At 38.9% G+C, this 18,070-nt stretch overlaps 2 protein-coding genes across 2 annotated transcripts in view; both read left to right on the top strand.

Moving 5' to 3' along the window:
* The window catches only part of LOC105618810 (vacuolar protein sorting-associated protein 13D), a 16,113-nt gene extending 1,297 nt beyond the window's left edge, over positions 1-14,816 (top strand). Inside the window, exons 4-25 of the mRNA XM_012200340.1 lie at positions 239-435; positions 532-693; positions 772-1,009; positions 1,099-3,438; positions 3,508-7,946; positions 8,316-8,475; positions 8,541-8,769; positions 8,838-9,081; positions 9,191-9,559; positions 9,764-9,952; positions 10,028-10,351; positions 10,459-10,651; positions 10,724-10,906; positions 11,001-11,231; positions 11,683-11,709; positions 12,099-12,259; positions 12,511-13,125; positions 13,230-13,412; positions 13,491-13,862; positions 13,948-14,060; positions 14,168-14,600; positions 14,715-14,816. Coding sequence (XP_012055730.1) covers positions 239-435; positions 532-693; positions 772-1,009; positions 1,099-3,438; positions 3,508-7,946; positions 8,316-8,475; positions 8,541-8,769; positions 8,838-9,081; positions 9,191-9,559; positions 9,764-9,952; positions 10,028-10,351; positions 10,459-10,651; positions 10,724-10,906; positions 11,001-11,231; positions 11,683-11,709; positions 12,099-12,259; positions 12,511-13,125; positions 13,230-13,412; positions 13,491-13,862; positions 13,948-14,060; positions 14,168-14,600; positions 14,715-14,816 — 11,504 coding nt within the window. The remainder of the gene's footprint in view (positions 1-238; positions 436-531; positions 694-771; positions 1,010-1,098; positions 3,439-3,507; positions 7,947-8,315; positions 8,476-8,540; positions 8,770-8,837; positions 9,082-9,190; positions 9,560-9,763; positions 9,953-10,027; positions 10,352-10,458; positions 10,652-10,723; positions 10,907-11,000; positions 11,232-11,682; positions 11,710-12,098; positions 12,260-12,510; positions 13,126-13,229; positions 13,413-13,490; positions 13,863-13,947; positions 14,061-14,167; positions 14,601-14,714) is intronic.
* A 1,376-nt stretch (positions 14,817-16,192) lies between these two features.
* On the top strand, positions 16,193-17,899 carry LOC105618811 (tumor protein p63-regulated gene 1-like protein). Its single transcript, XM_012200341.1, has 6 exons — positions 16,193-16,268; positions 16,370-16,574; positions 16,662-16,838; positions 17,062-17,169; positions 17,457-17,590; positions 17,709-17,899. Exons 1-6 carry the CDS (start codon positions 16,193-16,195, stop codon positions 17,897-17,899), a joined length of 891 nt encoding a protein of 296 aa, XP_012055731.1.
* The last annotated feature ends 171 nt before the right edge of the window (positions 17,900-18,070 follow it).

Genomic DNA, 18,070 nt, shown 5'->3' on the forward strand with positions numbered 1-18,070 from the left:
AGATATATATATATAGTAGTAAGTAAGTAAATAACTACTTATTTATTAGTACGTAATAAGTAAGTAAGTAAGTAAAGTAAATAGTAGTATTCTTTTACTTATACTAATATATATATATATATATATATATATATATATACACACATATATATAAGCCTGTATGAATATAATGTGAACAAAAATTTATTTGTTAAATATCGATATTTATTACATTCTTAATAAAACTTTTTGTATGTAGATAATGGCATTGCATTTGGTATTACAATTGGAGCATTAACTACTCAAAGTTGTGATGCTAGTTGGATACCCTGTTCCACATCTTGGAATCTTACAGATGCGTCGTTTAAGTTAATGGAACTTGATAGTCTTTCGGTTTATTGGAATCATGTGAAAAAAGATCAACTTTTTGGTGGTCTTAATCTAGGCGCTCTAGCTGTAAGATATGAGAAAGCTCAGTGAGCATGATAACGTCTTAATCACACATTCGTACACCTATATTTTATAACAATATTTTGTAATCTTGATTTTTAGATCGCCATGAGTAAAAATAAGATTCATCGGCATATTTTATCACCTGTGAACGCAAGAGCGCACATTAAGAGGGATCGAACTGAACGTCCATTGAGGTCTATTAATAAACCGCGTATCGTAGTAGATTTGCTCTTGGATGAAGTACCATTATCTATAACAGATGTGTGTTTTACAAATAACTGTAATAGGTTTACAATTAAACATTGATTCATGCAATATAATTTGAATTATTTTTTTTAGCTTCAATATGAAGAGATGGTGAAGTGTATCAAAGAGCTTGATCGTATAGATCGTCGTAAACAACAGTGGCGTTGTAGGCCAGTAGTTCCTGTTAAAACAGCTTGCAAGGAATGGTGGAAATACGCCGCCAGGTGTCATCTTGGCAGAGATGCATTCAAATCGAAACCGTCCTGGAAAAATGTACTTCTTAGAGCTAGGGAAAACATTTGTTACGTTCAAGCATACGCTAAATTGTTAGGTACAAATGAATATTTTTTAATAACTTCTATAAATTTTTACAATATTCTTGAAACGATGAAAATTTTCTTTCAAATATTTTTTTGCTAGGCACGCCTACCTCGATCTTACCTCCAGAAATTAAAACGTTGAAGGAAAAGGTCGAGAATGAGCGAAATTTTGACGAGCTTCGGGTATTGAGAGAACTGGCTATGGAGAAAGTGAGACCTGCAAAGTCATCACAAGAATTTAATATGAATGTGCCACAAGGACGTGGTATGCTCGAGCAATGGTTTCCACAGTGGTGGGGTTGGTATTCAAAGACACCTCACAGCAGCAATGGAACGCAAAACGGAAGTAGCTCGACTACTTTCGACGGGGAATTGTTAGATGTTTTAGCGGACACCATGAACGATGATACTCTTCTACGTCGCGACACAGTGTTCGGACAGTTTAATTTCGCTCTGGTGCAAGGCGCGGTATCGTTGTGTACTGAGAAAGACGAAAGCAACGGTAGAAAAACTGTGATAGAACTGAAATTCGAAAGAGTGAATTTGAGCTATGAGTCACGACCCAGATCCGGGTCGCACAAGTTTTCAATTAGTTTGGGCGCATTATACCTGCATGATTTTCTCACAGAGAGTTCCACATTTCCTATTTTGGTGCAACCTCAAGTCGCATCCAATGGCATGTCTTCGCGCATTCGCAATTCTTCGGAGAAACTAACGAAGACGCCGCGTCATTTATTTGAATTGATTTATGAGAAAAGACCGCTGCATATTAATGTAGATCATTTATTGCATGTGTACTCGCAATCCTTAGATATTGTGTATAATCCAATCGTGATATATTGGTTGATAGATTTTATGTGTAAGCCGCATCGATCGGCATCATCCAATCAGCGATTCCAGGCGATGAAACGTCGCACGAGAAGGCAGTTGATCAAGAATTGGGAACAAATTTTGGACGGCGATTTTGTGTATCGTTCGTCTTGGGATCTACAGTTTAAGATCTCTGCACCACAAATCTTATTGGTGGAGAGCTTCGTCGATTCCAATGCGGCTGTGGTGATGGTCGATTTTGGCAAATTACATTTATCGAATGATGCAAATCTGAATCAGGTTATATTGAAAACAGAATCAACTAATAGTGATGACGAAGATGAAAGATTTGAGACACCTTGCTCCACTCCGCCCGGAAGTCAAGAGAACGGCTCTTTACATGATTTCCAAGGTCTGTCTGAGACGGAGTTGCACAAAAAATTGTATGATCAGTACTCTATCGATCTGGTAGATCTGCAGATTTTAGTAGGTAAGACAAAGGACAATTGGAAGCACGTTCGTACGAGAAGTATGTCGAGCTTGCACTTTCTCGAACGTTTCAATATATCGTTGCAAATTGAACGACGTGTCTTTACTACTTCAGATCCTAATTTTCCATCAGTCACGGTATCTGGTAATCTACCGAGACTGGTAGTGCATGTAAATGAGCAAAAGGTGGGCGCAATACGCTTAATTTATAATTTACTGTCGAGCTTCTCCAATTCTGCCGGCATCCCGCAAACAGAAGCCGTTATAGAACCGAAGAGTCCTAGAAAGGAGGAAAATCTGGATCGTTCCTTGAGTCATGCGGTAATGGTGCAATTTATCATCGATCAGATGGCCTTTGAACTGCAATCGAGAGGTCGCAGTGTAGCAGAGCTGCAAGTGTCCGGCGTTCGGGCAGCCCTCAGTAAACGAATGGCAGATCTGAGTGTTTCGCTTTCTGTACATGGTCTTCTCTTGGTCGACGCTCTTCAAGAATTCGGGCCCGATTTCGAACTACTGGTGGCCAGCCACAAGCACGTCGGCATGGACAGCGTTTCCGGTAGATTAAGGGATTCAGAACCGACTTCACCTGTCTCGCCAGAATCACCTGAATCACCAGATTCCACAAGACCACCACGGTTAACGTCACCGGTCGCCTTAACCAATGCCTTGTCTACTTTGGTGACCAAAACTAAGACCTTGCATTCGCCTAAAAATAATTCATCAATTTGTCTAGAAAAATTGGACTCAGAAGCGCTGATTGTCATGGAATTGACGCTGGTAGATGATCCTACGGAAAATTTGAGAATGGCAAATATACAGTTCAATAATTTGGATATTATTGCTAATCAAGAGACGATAGTGGAATTGCTAGGTTTCTTTCGAAGAATCTTGCCATTGCAAAAATCACGATCAGCCTATATTGCGAGCCGAGACAATTCATTGTCAAGTCAAAGTACAGAAGTAAAATCAATGTCAACGAGAACCGAGATCACCTTTGACTTCCATCGTTTGAATGTATTACTTTTGCGCGCGGTCGTGCAAGACAATCACTTAGTGGGACAAAAAATTGCCACAGCGACAATGTCTGATGCGCGCATACAAGCGACTTTAGCCGCGAATACGTCAATCTCAGGTTCTCTCGGTGGAGTACAAGTTCTTGATCAAACGCCAACTGGGAAGACTCATCAACGGATAATCAGCGTAGGTAGAGATCCTTTAGCGGATCCACCACATCATCCGCTTGAGCACTTCAGTAATCTGTCTGATCAGCCAGAGGCATTCAGATTTGTGGCCAATCGCAACACCAGGCAAGCCGACGAGGAAGACTGTGTGGAAATCGATCTCGATCTCACGATACGCGTGGCAAGCGTCTGGTACACTCACGCGCCGCATTTGATATCTGAATTACGTTCGTGTGCCGATGAATTCAAGCAATACTTAAGCAACTTTGCACGCCAAATTAGCGCAGCAGCCACTGATATGGCAATTGGTCTGGTAAATGCCGACGATTGGACTATTCCTCCGCGTAAACGATTGCCGAGCATTTCGGTTGATCTAGATAACGCAAATGCGTTATCGCTTAGATTAGACGTACTTTTAGAAAGCCCGGTACTCGTAATACCACGTTCCTCACATAGTAGACAAGTATTCGTTGCTCATCTCGGTACGATGTCACTGCGACATGAACCTCATTTGGGATCCATGGCGAAGCACAAAGTCACACTAGAAGTGCGCGACATGAATCTGTATTCTCTTGAAGTATCTGCCAACCAAAGTATTGGCCAGTCTCAAAATAATCTGCCGAGAACCGAGGAGATGTACTCATGTAAGGAGTTGGGCAAACCAATATTGCATGACACAACGCTGAAGATCCTGGTAGAAAAGCAAAACACCTTAACACAAAGTATGAGTTTCCTACTCGACAACGGCGACTTTACGAACAACAGTCCAATTGTGCAGGTCCACGGCGCTGTGATAACGCCGTTAAAAGTATCGTTGTCACGTGGTCAATACGAGCAATTACTCGATACCACTCACCGATTGTTCTCCATGCCTGCTGTGACTGCCACAGCCGCAGTGTCAGAATACGATGATTTTGATGGAGTATCCGACTACTCAGAGAAGCTCGATCTCTGTGTGAAGGTCTCGTTCGAACTGCCGATCCTCAGCGTGGAACTGAAGCAGGCGCATTCGGAGCAGCCGCTGGTGGAATTGTCAATGCGTGACTTTGTTGTCAAGTATGACAAATTACATCGAAACGAGTCCAGTGTTCAGGTCGCACTGCGGTCCCTTTTGATGGAAGATCTTCTGTGTCCGGTCGGCTCGCGGCATCGTTACATGATGCAATCGTCGGCTCCTGCACGCGCGAAACTGCCTACCGGCGTTTCCAAATCGTGTCCAGATCTTGTATTTCTGCGACAATACAAGAACGCCTTCGGACGTGGTAGTCTGCCGGATCGATTGGAAACCTACACTCTGTACGACGCGATTCCGGCGCATTGGCACAGGAAACCGGCGATCTCGGCAGCCGATACACCAAACACGCCACCTCCATCCCCAGGCGGCATCACCAGTGAAGAAAACTTAGTGCTAATGAGCATCACCATGACGCGTCCCGAAGAGAACGGCTGTAGAAAGATCACACTGGAAGATCGGTTTCATCGCAAAATGGTAACCGTGGACTTCAATTGTCTGGACTTGGTGATAAGCGTAGAGTCATGGATGGTAGTGTTTGACTTCTTTGGGATTGCAGGCCTGTCTGGGGCGACGAGTGACGAAGTCGCCGCGCATCGTGCCACACCGGACAGTGATAGCACCGGCGTGAACAAGGTAGACGATAATTTACCAGAGAGATCAGAAACGGAGATAGAAGTAAGATCGTTGACGCTAGTGCTGACGCAGCAGGAGCGTGAAATAGCCAAGGCCAATGTGTCCAACGCTAACATGCATATTCTTAAGACGGTTGATGGAAAGACCAAGATATCAGGATCTTTAGGTTCAATGTCATTGTTGGATTTAACGCCGCACGGTCGATTCTACCGCGAAAGATTTCTGTCGTCTGGCAGGAAGGCGCTAAATTTCCAGTACTCGAGCTATGCCGACTGTGAGGATCGACCTCATGATGCACGGCTCAAGCTAGAAATGTCTGCCGTGCATTACGTTCACACTCAAAGATTCGTAGCGGAGTTACAGGCTTTCTTCAGTCATTTCTCACAATTGTGGAGCATCATGCGAAATCTGCGGGCCGGTGTTGGTGCTGTAATAGATATGAATAAGCGTGGCACGCGACTGTCGTTGCAATTGCACGCTGGTGCGCCGGTGATATTGTTACCAGTGAGTTCTAGGTCCGACGAACTGATCCTATTGGATCTGGGAGAGCTCACAGCACACAATAGGTTCGACACTTCATTAGTTATCCCGGATTGTTTACTAGATGTGATGCTGCTCGAGTTGGTCAATATGGATATATATGCGGCGAGGCGACTCAAATGTGATTCGACCCTAAATGAGGACACGGATACATTGATGGTGGGTGGCTTTCTCATTAAGAAGATGGGCCCTTCGTTGCTCACAGAAAAATGTCATCTGAAATTACGCGTCGAACGGAATCTTGACACTTACATCAGCCGCGATATACCCGATCTCAGCGTGCATGGTATATTGTCGACGATGGATTGTGCCTTAGATCCGGAACAGTATATGCTGATTCGCGGCCTTCTATCGTACAACATCGGTGAGAATTTGGACGATCTGCGCCTCCTTGTACAAGATTTGAATCACACGGTGGAATACGCGATTTCGACTGTAGATCGTGTAAAGACATGGACCCGATCCTGCATAATTCTCGAGCTGGTAAACGTGACAGTGAAACTGCATCCTAGTCACAACATTGCGGCGCTTGCATGCATCAATTTTATCAAGTCCCGACTGACTTTGGACTCGTTGAGCGACGGTTCACAGGACATTGATCTGGTGTCGCAGGAGATCTTAATCACGGACACGCGTTTTCAGAACGAGCCGGTAGATCGACAATGCAACGTGTTTACGCGAATTCTACAGCCATTGAGAGATACAACCGACACCGAGGCCGGGCAGGACCGTGTTCAGGCGGAGGTGCATCATCGGAAACGTAAGGCTTACTCGGCTACTACTATTCTGTTGCATAGCATGCGATTAACCGCTATCCTAGACTGGTGGCAGGCCGTACGAGATTTCTTATTGCTGAACTCTCCGGAACCGGATCCTATACCTGGCTCCGTGCACGTGTCAATTGTCAATCAAGAAACCGAAATCATCGACACCGTTGTGACCGCCGTACCATTTGAACTGAAAGTTAACATCACAGATTCCGAGCTCGTTATTGTTGAGGATACTGCGATTCTCGACACCAACGCTGTGATTCTCAAAACAACTGCCGTCTTATCGTATCGTTCGACGCCGCAGGAAGGCGAGAAACCGCTTTCATGCAATCTTTCGCATTGCGAGCTATTTTCATGTATCCTGGGTCTGGAAAACGAGACTGCTCTATCAATTATCGACCCAGTCGGAGCGAGTTTGGATCTGACTCAAGATAAATGCTTGGAGATTCAACTGCAACCATTATGCGTGAGATTGAGCTATCACGACGTGACCATGTTCTCTAGAATGTTAAGTTCTCTACCCAAACAGACCTTATGGGCAAAGCAGAGATCGAGTGAAGCGGTGATGGAAAGCAGCCAGATGATGGACAGCCCGGTGTTAAAGCTCATCTCATTAGGCTTTGCAGAAGCCGATTGCAGAATCGCATTGGACCATTGTGACGGTCAGTTAGATGATGCCGCTCTGTGGCTGACACAGAATGCGATGCCGACAAGTGCCATCGCAGCGAGCGACGATTCGATTTTTCGAGCTGTAGAACTACAGGTGTCCTGCATGCGAATCTGTATCATCGATGATTGTCGTGATGCGGATGTGCCGCTTCTGGAAATTACTTTGGCGGATTTTAATATGCGAAAGCTGAGCCAATATCCTGGCTTACTGTCTGCCACTATTGGCGTAGACTATTATAATCGAGGATTGAGTGGTTGGGAACCATTTATTGAACCTTGGAGAGCGAACATTGAATGGGAACAGATATTTACCAGTTCGTTTGATCCAAGGAGACTACACGTATCCATTAATTCCTATGATTCTGTGAACGTTAATGTCACGTTGACGTTGGTTGAACTTGTGCAACTAGTCAAACACAACTGGACGCAGGATTATTATCTATCTAATGGAAACACGATTGTCAGCAAATCGGTAACGAGGGGACAAATATATCGACGTCGGTCACCTTTTATACCTTTCGCCCTGAAAAATGATACTGGCTGTCGACTTTGGTTTAAAACATTTATCGCTACTGCGGACGAGACGACAGATGTTAGTAAATCATCATCTCAAGCGAAGAATAATCTTGACAAGGACGATACATGGATAGAGGTGATTCCGGGAGATACCACGCCATTTACTTTCGAAGAGAGAGGTAAGCTGAGGCATCATGCAACACATATTGTCAGAAGACACCAGATTGCGGTTCTGGTCGAGGGATGGAAACCGGTGGATCCTGTGACCGTAGATCGCGTTGGTATTTACTTTCGACACGCGAATGCTGACGTTACCGGATTTCAGGTAAAGTGTTATTATTATTTTACTCCCATTTCATATTCTTTACATTTAGACTAAAACGAGCAGCATTATATGTATTTATCATCCTGTAGTTTTTGTATAGCTTTCTTTGCTGTTTATATTATATATATTATATATATTTTATTATTTATATCATTTTATTATTTTTTATATAATTTTATTTAAAAATTTTAATTATTTTTTTAAATCTCATATTATCTCATATTATCTCTTTTTTTATTATATGCTCTCGTATATATTTTTAATTGCTCAAAAAGAATTCAATTTGAAGCATTATACTAGTATTATAAATATTATTGTAGTAATAATAATAGTACTAGTAATAGTAATAACAATAATGTTCATTTTCAGCCAATCATATCGAAAACTAGAGTTGTATTTGCTGTGGAACTTGAAGGATCTGCCAGGAAGTTAGTTACTATTAGATCAGCTCTTCAGGTGTCCAACAAGTTAGCTCATCCGATTGAGATTAAAATGGAAAAATCATTAAACACGTTAAACCAACTTGGATGTTAGTTTTTTATCTTTCACAATTTTTGATGACAATTAGCAAATCTATCAATTGCATCTTTTTAGATTTGCCATTGACATCAGTTAGCACTGGAAGAATTCTGCAAGTGCCAGCGCAATCGGTGATGTCTGTGCCTTTAACGCACACCGGAGTACAAATGTGTTTCAAACCGTTCATCTCGAACTATTTGTTCCAATACTGCATGGAATCAGTGAACTGGACAATAGTTAAAAAGCCATTAGAGGTAATGGAGAATTACGTCACTTGCCGGACTAATCAGAACAATATATTCAGGTAAATAAAAGAAACTTTTCTCTTGATGAAACTAGCTTGATGAAACTTGATATTTTTTGTTGTCATAGGATGTGTGTGGCTGTCAGACGAAATAATTATCCTCCTGACGGTATGCAAGTGTTGCCGGCACACACGATCACGGTAATGGCACCTATAACATTAACGAACTTGCTGCCATATGAATTAATATATGAAGCAGGTGTAGAAGGCGGTAGAATCACGCCTGGCTGCAGCGCGGATTTACATTGCGCAAATTTGAACGAACAACTGGAAATTATGATTCAATTGGATGGTTATCCAGGATGCGGAGTGGTAAGTATGACAATTAATAACTGTAGTTTTACTATATCGAATTTTATTCTTCTTCCGATAATAGTAAGTAATACGATAGATAATAATCAAATACAATTACATATTTTAGATAATATTACCACCAAACAGCTCTTCTTATACTGCTCGTCTCAAATTATTGGATTCTTCGAGCAGAATGCTTTACCTGCAGGCAACTGTGGCCGTGGAAAAAGGTGCAGCCATGCAAATCAACATCACCGCACCTTATTGGATAATAAACAAGACCGGCTTGCCATTGGTGTTCAGACAAGAGGGAGTCGGAATCGAGGCTGCAGGACAATTCGAGGAGCATGAGAGGGCGAGGATGGTAGCACCGTTGCTATTCTCATTCAGTGACGAAGAAGCCAGTAGAACTTTGTCGGTCAGGATCGGAACGGAAGTTCACCCTCATGGAGTACCACAGTGGTCTCAACATTTTCACTTGCAGCCTGGAATTCACGTAAGTATATCTCTGTAAAATTTTTATTTCGATTTTTATTGTAACAACTTCAATATTTTATTGAATAAAATATTAAATTATACATATATATGCTTTTGATGTTTTATTTTTTGATAATTAGATAACTATTATTTTCGGATACAAAAGTAAATTCATAAAACTTGTTAGTATTTTAATCATTCTAACGATGACTATGTTGTACAGGTTCATCGCTTGAGAATCAGTTTACGCGATGGCAGACCTGATATAGTCTACTTGATTAGCGTAGCCACTCGCACAGCAAGAGGAAGATACAGAGCCACTACAGTGATTACATTATCACCGAGATATCAATTGCATAATAAGTCATCTTATACATTGGAGCTGGCACAGAAATGTTTTACGACGACTGTCGTAAGTTTATTACAATTAATTACGATGATGACAAAAAATGATAAGTTGTTGTTCTTAATGTAATATTGATTTTAGTCCAATCCGGATGCTCAGGCAACATATATAACGACTATGCCCGACTGTCACATGCCCTTTCATTGGCCACGACTGGACAAAGATTTATTACTCTGCGTCAGGATCACCAATGTTCGAGATTGTATGTGGTCAGGCGGTATCAGATTGGATGATAATTACTCATTGACTATTAATGTCAGAGACACAACAGGGAAGATGCATTTTTTACGAGTAGATGTAGTGCTGCAGGAAACTACCTTTTTTATTGTATTCACTGATGCCGATACTATGCCACCACCTATAAGAGTAGACAATTTCTCGGAGGTTCCTTTGCAGGTTAATCAGGTATATTTATATCATTTGAGATCCATATATAAATTATGATATTAATATTTATATCAGGTTGCTATTATTTTTATGGCTAATTTTTATTTGCAACTCTGTATTTATAGATTGGAGTTCCTGACAGCCTACGGTGGACCGTGAGACCCCATTCATCGGTACCATATGCCTTAGATGAACCAATAAAAACTGCCGGTTTAGTGCTGACAGCACCTGGAGATGTGACAGCTTCTTATGATTTAAATAAATTGGGAGAGGGTAGAGGACTGACTTACGAAAACTTTATTTATATTGCATTCACAGGTACTATATTTTAAATAGATAAAATAAGAACTAAAATATACATAAATACTGATTTTACTTTTATCATGATAGGTACTTTCAAAACTGATTCCGATCTTGGAACAAGCGAAAACAATTTAGATCCCTTAGATGTAGAAACTCAGAGATTGGTCTTAGAAGCTGGTTCTGGTGGTTGGGTTGTCCTTCGAAGAAAACAGTATGGTGATAGAGCGCAGCTTTGGAGAATGACCGGAGATGGACAATTGCAACATGAAGGTAATATAAGAATATCAATGTAATTATTTTCAACATAATTTGTACAAAAAGATGATAATATACTTTATTTTCACATATAAAATTTTAATAACAGGTTCCAGTCCACCAAGAGACAAACATTCTAAAGCTTCGGACACGATATTTGTTTTGGACATAGCAGGCACCGCACCGCAACCATTTACTTATTGCGCTCTCGCCTTAAGGAAGCCGGACCCTAGGCGACGATCGACGCAGACCTGGCGATTCACTGACGACGGACGTCTATGCTGCGCACATAAGAATATGTGTGTTCAGTCAAAAGATGGCTTTATGGGACTATACGAAGGTTGAGACGTTGTTTTCATTTGCACGTTAATTATTAAATTGACAAAGATGTTCGCGAAAGTTGTGAATTTTTTTTTATCACACGCTTTATTATCAAATATATTTTCTGTTATTTTGTGTTGCTTTGAATTAGTTTAACATATCCCTTATTTGCAAGTTAATTATCATTTTTGTGTGATGTATATTTAATGCTTCTGCCTGTAAATGCGAAGCATAAAATAGTAAGTTGAGTGTACGGTATCGTTGAAATTGACAAAATAATTTGAACATTTAATGAGAAGAACATTGATGACAGATACGCGACATTTATTTTATAATATTATATTTTACATTCTATAATTTTGTCTGCCAATTATCTAAATCGTTGTTAGGAGTCCTCAATTTTTTAATCATTATTCCTTTCTCGCTGTTTACGACTAGAGAGAGACCTAAATTGATCATAAATGTTGCAGGCGGCAGTGTCGCCCGTTGGCAAATGTGTACGTATAGTTTCAAAGTACACATTAAAATTGGCTGTTTCCTTATCCTGAGCCCATAAGTATTATAATAAGCTATAATATATATCTCTGCTTGTTTTGCCCCTTTTTTTTCTTTTTTTCTTGCATATTTTTCCAGGAACGTCAAAGCGCGATATAAAGAAGAAGAAATCTTTTTCTATACAGTCTTTTAAGAGAGAGAAAAAATATATTGTTTTCCGAATAAAATTTTTATAAATAAAAATAAAGTTGCTAAATAACTTATGAGATTAGTCAATCACGGCGTTATCGTACTCTGGCGTATAGTGCTTCTGCATTCGCAAATTTTTTTAATCGTACAATTTTATCGTGAATATTTTCATGCACAGTAAAAGGAACGTTGTTATTTTTAGGGAGTGAAGCTGTATTAGGTCCTCAAACACATGGCAATCCACCATCGATCGAGCAACGTGTGGGTAGACAAAAGTTGCGACCGGGTTCTGGATTCTTGTCGGTCAGAGTGACCACTGACGGCCCGACTCGCGTTCTGCAAGTTTTGGATATCAAGGAGAGGGTGTGTCAGCTTTACAGTTTGTTAGCTTTAAAGTTTATATTATTTTTATTTGTAGTTATTTTATTAAATTATTCTGAACATTATTATTATTAGGTGTGGGAAAAGTTCGTGGCGTTTTTCCTGTTAGATGGCATTTAAAAAACGCCACGAACTTTTTCTCACATCTAATAATAATGCAAAAAGTAAATCCTTGATGACACTAAGAATAAAGAATGTTCAAGTTAATTAATGCAAATCTTTTTGCGTTTTAGAAGAAAACATTTGCTTTACTCGAAGAACGCGATTGGTCACACATCGCTGTAAGTCATCGGCCTACTCAGATCAATGCCGATATTAAAAAATCAGATTCTAGCGAATTAAATCTGGAGCTAAACTTGCCGGCCGGTCTCGGATTGTCTATCGTATCGCAAAGGCCACTAGAAGAGCTGTTATTCGCACGGCTGGCTGAAATCTCCTTTGATCTTGTGCGGACCCCATTGAATACCACATTGGATCTGAGTGTCGCTGATGTTCAAATTGATAATCAACTATTCGAAGCACAGTGTACCTCGGTTTTATTCGTGACACGATCATCTCGTACAGAGGATGAGCATCGACCTACTCTTCATTTGGCGATGGAGAAGTTACAATCAAAGAATCAGAATGCCGAGATTTATAAACATGTTGTAGTGAGTGTTAAACCTTTGTGCGTACACTTAGAAGAAAAATTTATCCTGAAACTGGCAGCTTTCCTCGGAATTGGCAAATCAGAGTTGGAAGTACCTGTTGACGAGAACGATTTCAAAGCACAAAGATTTATTTCCGAGGTATCTGCTGCACATTCTAAGAGATATTACTTTGGCGCTCTGAAACTTGTTCCCAATCAAGTATGTAAATATCGACATAGTAGATAATTATTTTTTTCTTTCACATGAATATTACCAATGCACTATTTATTCACCTGGATGTATATGAATTATTCTTTCTTTAGGTAAAACTTAGTGTGCTCACTACAACGAAATTGCCACATCATTTGCAAGCTGTAAAGAGGAAATTAGGGTTGACTCTAATTAACTTTGAGAATGCCACTATCGAATTAGAACCATTTGTCAAGAAACATCCTTTCGAGAGTAGTCAATTCCTAATACATTCCATCGTAAAGCATTACAAAGATGTACGATTATTATAGATTGTAATATATACTCTTTTCGCTTGTCTATTGATTTAGCAAATAAATGCTATGACATTTTAGGAATTAAAATGGCAAGCTGCAGTTATTCTGGGTTCCGTGGATTTCTTAGGAAACCCTCTTGGATTTATGAATGATGTCACAGAAGGTGTTTCTGGCCTTATTTACGAAGGCAGCGTGAAAAGTCTAGTGAAGAACGTCACGCACGGTATTTCGAATTCGGCAGCAAAAGTGACGGAATCTCTGTCAGATGGTTTAGGGAGAGTGATTATGGATGAAAGACATGAAGAGGCCAGACAGAGGATCCGGGCTAACACTACGGGCAGTAGTGATCACTTGGTAGCCGGCTTAAAGGGTTTCGGTTTTGGTCTACTTGGTGGTGTCACCAGTATATTCAAACAAACATACGATGGAGCAACCAGCGAGGGTTTTCCAGTAAATATTTTAAAATAAATCTGATTCTTTGAATAAATATTATTTGTAGAATTTAAATAAAACTAATGGCTAAGTAAAATTTTAGGGTTTCTTCGCGGGTTTTGGAAGAGGAGTAGTAGGTACAATAACGAAACCCGTCGTTGGTGTCTTAGATTTGGCAACGGAGACAGCTAGTGCTGTGCGAGAGACAAGTAGAAGGTAATAAATTATATGATGATTCTATTATGTTGTATTCATATTTATGTTTCTCTGCATTGTGAATATCTCTTCATGTTTGAATTATTCTGATCAATTCTTTTTCATAGCGCTCACCGTGCAATACCAAAACGCGATCGACCACCGCGTGTCGTCAGTGGTTCTACCGGATTGCTACCGCCGTACAATCGTCAGCAGGCCGAGGGTCAGGAGTTCCTGTACAGCATTAACAATCGCGACTATTCCGAGCTTTTCGTTGCTTACGAGTGTTTGTGCAGCGGTTCGGAGAATCTTAAAGTGCTGGTGTCCAATGAGAGAATACGCGTTATTTCTGGTGGCACGAAAGCGGTGGTGACCCAAGTAAGTTTGGCGGATCTTCTCTGTTGTCAGCCGATGCAGAAGATTCAAAGCAACAACGTCACTCTGCATTACATAGAGTTGATATCCAGATTTGATTCGTCAGCCGCAGTCAATCTAGATGGATTGGCCGAATTGTTGAGACGGCCAAAGGTGCGCTGTGATAACGAAGAGGTGACAAAGCGGGTAAGTTATAAATGAAGTACAATTTTAAACTAGTATAAATATTTCTCTTTCTTTTTATTGTGATTGAACAAGGATCTCAATATATTACCATTTATTAACTTATTTTCTTCGTAGGTATCGCAACAAATCAATTACGCCAAGGGGATGCACGAGGAACGAAGTTTGACGTTGTCATCATCAGATAATATGTTAGACGACGTACAACATTATAAGTAATCGACTAGAGTTGCGAGTAGGGTTCGATCTTATTTCTGACATGTTTCCCGGACATACTCTCTAGTCAAATTTTTAACTGTATCGCGTAGAATGCACGAGAATCTGTAATGCCTTAGTTACGACGCTTAATGTTAAGTTTATAAGAAGACTGATATGAATTTTCGTAAAAGTAACTGTTTGCTACAAGGCATAAAAATCATTCGAGTGTAATCAAATTCTAATTTTGCGTCTTGCAATTATGGTACAGATGGCATAGAAATTTTTGATACGGATTGATAAAATGTAAAAATGTAAAATAATCATAGAATCAATTTTTTTAATAATGTACATATATACGTGTACATATGCCGTGTTTATAATGCGCGTGCAGGATATTCCAGAATCACCGTTCTCGATGAAGCTGTTTCAACAGTAAATCTTTAATAAAAGGGAAATTTTTTATTTCTGTAATAAAGCTATGTATTTTATTATGCTCCTAGTTTTAATTGCTTGTAATTAGATCGGTGCATCGATTTCAAAGATAGATTTTTCTGCTATTTTTGGCGTCTATAACTAGGATGCAGTGATTTTGGGATGCGTTGTATCTATGTACATATATGTATTAAAATTAATGAATTGTGGATTATTTATTCACGACGGGATGACCTACTTAACGCAATACTTAGAACCAAAGCTTTTAGCATACATAGTGTACATTTAGTACAAGTATCATAGCACGTGTTCAATCTTTTTTTTATATACATATATATTTTTAACACAGTTTTTAGATTTTTTTTGTGTTTTAATTATTCGTACGTTTTATTTTACAGTATCTCAAATGTGCTATTTTGTACAGAACAATCCCTTGTGTATGTACAAACACAGAATGTAACAAAATTGTATGTAAATTCTGTACAAATAGATTTAAGTCAGCTATATTTAAGTACTTTTGTAAAGCTGGCGTACGAAATGCGAAATAATATGTTTGTAATATATATCAGGTTGATACTTGTTAAGCAAATTAATAAATGTTACAAGTATGACAATGAGTTGGGATACGAAAGGACTTTTACATTCTATATTCCAAAATACTATAATTATTACAAAACAAATTAAAATAATGACAGCGAAATTCATTTTTGGATTCCATATAAAAAAAAGTAAATTCTGAGGTATACTACAAATATAATAATTACTTTGATATCGAAACTTCAGCTTCTCGCCGCGTGGGGTCACTGAAATCAAATGTCATCCTCGGAATTCGGATTCGATCGAATGTGTTTATGTGGAACTTTGGAAAGTCGTACCTCAGATCGTCATTACATGCTCATATTATTGTAATTTTTTGACTCCGATAAATGTAACGAGAATCTTTCGTTGACGAATAGCCTGGAGATATGGAAGAAACATGTTTGGAGGAGGGACCTGCGGTAAATTTCGAAAGAGCCACCCTAGAAATCGCTAATACCGACCGTGAGTTTCGTCATCAATTTTTCTACTCTTAATTTTTGATTCTACAATAAAATGGCAATAAGGAAAATTCGTAGTTAAGTCTACTATTTCTCTGATTTCAGCTGTTAGATCGACGGAGAATGCGGACAACATATCGAATCAAAATTCGGCTTCGAGATATGTGTGTAACGTGCCATTCAAGCATATAGATGTTCATACATTTTTCACTGACAGGAACGAAGTCGTGGAAAGAGCGATAAGCGATTGTACTGAGAAATTGATAAAGCAAAACGATGACGAACTTGTCGGAAGTTGGCTTCTGACGGAGTATGTATTATCTATGTAAATCGAGTTCTTTGTTATGTTCTTTGTTACTATAAGTTTGCATTGACAGAAAAATTTATTTGTTTCAAGGATAAGTCTATGGGATACGGAAAAGGAAAGACTTGTACTATTATCGACAAAAGCCCTTTATTCTATAAAATATGATTTTATTTCTTTAAAGATACTTGACTTTAATCGAGTACCCATATTGCTGTTTGATACAATAGTTACGGGAGATATAATTTATCCATCTTCGTCTCTTGCACCGTAAGTATTTTGATGTAAAAAATTTGTATAAAGAGCTTATGAAGTAAACAAGTTTACAATCTCTAGCTTAAATGATATTTTTAATATCCTCTTTTCCATTGAAATTTATAACGAGAAATACACACAACAAAAAATATAAATATATGTTTCATCTGAGATGAAGATTATAGCTTTTGTGTTCTTGTCTGGTGCATGTCATTCATATTGATCTAATATATTCTAGACGATTAAATGGATTAGCGGAAGGTGTGTCGTCTGTAATTCATTGTGCAGTACGTCAGGAATGGTCATCTATTGCAGGTTGCTCCAATCTTACTCAATTTGAGCCTAGGTATATATAGCTTCGTTGTCTATTAGCACTCATTTCTCACTTTTGTTACATCAATTGTCTTTTATATATTCATTTTTACCGCCTTTTTATTGTATCATGTCTATGTTAATAAATATTTGTTTTATATGCTTTCTATGTATTTACATTATGTGTAATCTTTATGAAACTGTTAATTTTATACTTTATGTTGCAAAATATCGTTAAAAAATTAAATATACACGTAAAAAATTAAAGTATTTTATGTATATGTATTGAAGTGTGTGGAAAAAAGATTTTTAATTTTTCAGAAAGCGTCATATGTCGGGAATAAGACTTATGTGGAACAGAGGACAACCCTTGCCTCTTATAAAAAAGTGGAATCCGTTTGCAAGAAATATACCGTGGCTTACATATGCTAGTCATCCATTGTTCTGGTATAAAGGTAAATGTTAAAATTCAATATAAATAAAGAGATTATAAGTGATATTGCTGTATAAAGATGCTTTATAATATGTTCTGTTATTAACAAAAATTATGACACTAACAAGATATCATTTTAGATGGAACCGAGATCGTTAAAACGAGATTCGACATAGAAGTCTTCAATACTACGCTCAAAAGTTTACTACCTCGTGAAAGCAACGTTGTTAATATGCCGATTATTATAGAGAATTATTGCAGTCTTGGTGCCTTAGTGCACAATAGAAACGGCTTAGGTTTCTTTAAAGTGCGTGGCAAAATCAGTTTCTAATTTTGCTGATCTCATAGAATTGCAAACGTTGCAAGGTATTTCTTTGAGCTTGATACTTTTCATCTCTTTTAGAATTTTTTCCTGCTACATCACACACGTGGTTTTAATTTTTTGTACAGTATTATTATAGATTTAATATATTGCAACATGATCTACAATAAATATATATAC

Source organism: Atta cephalotes (genome assembly GCF_000143395.1).
Source record: "Atta cephalotes unplaced genomic scaffold scaffold00018, whole genome shotgun sequence".
Taxonomy (NCBI): Eukaryota; Metazoa; Arthropoda; class Insecta; order Hymenoptera; family Formicidae; genus Atta; species Atta cephalotes.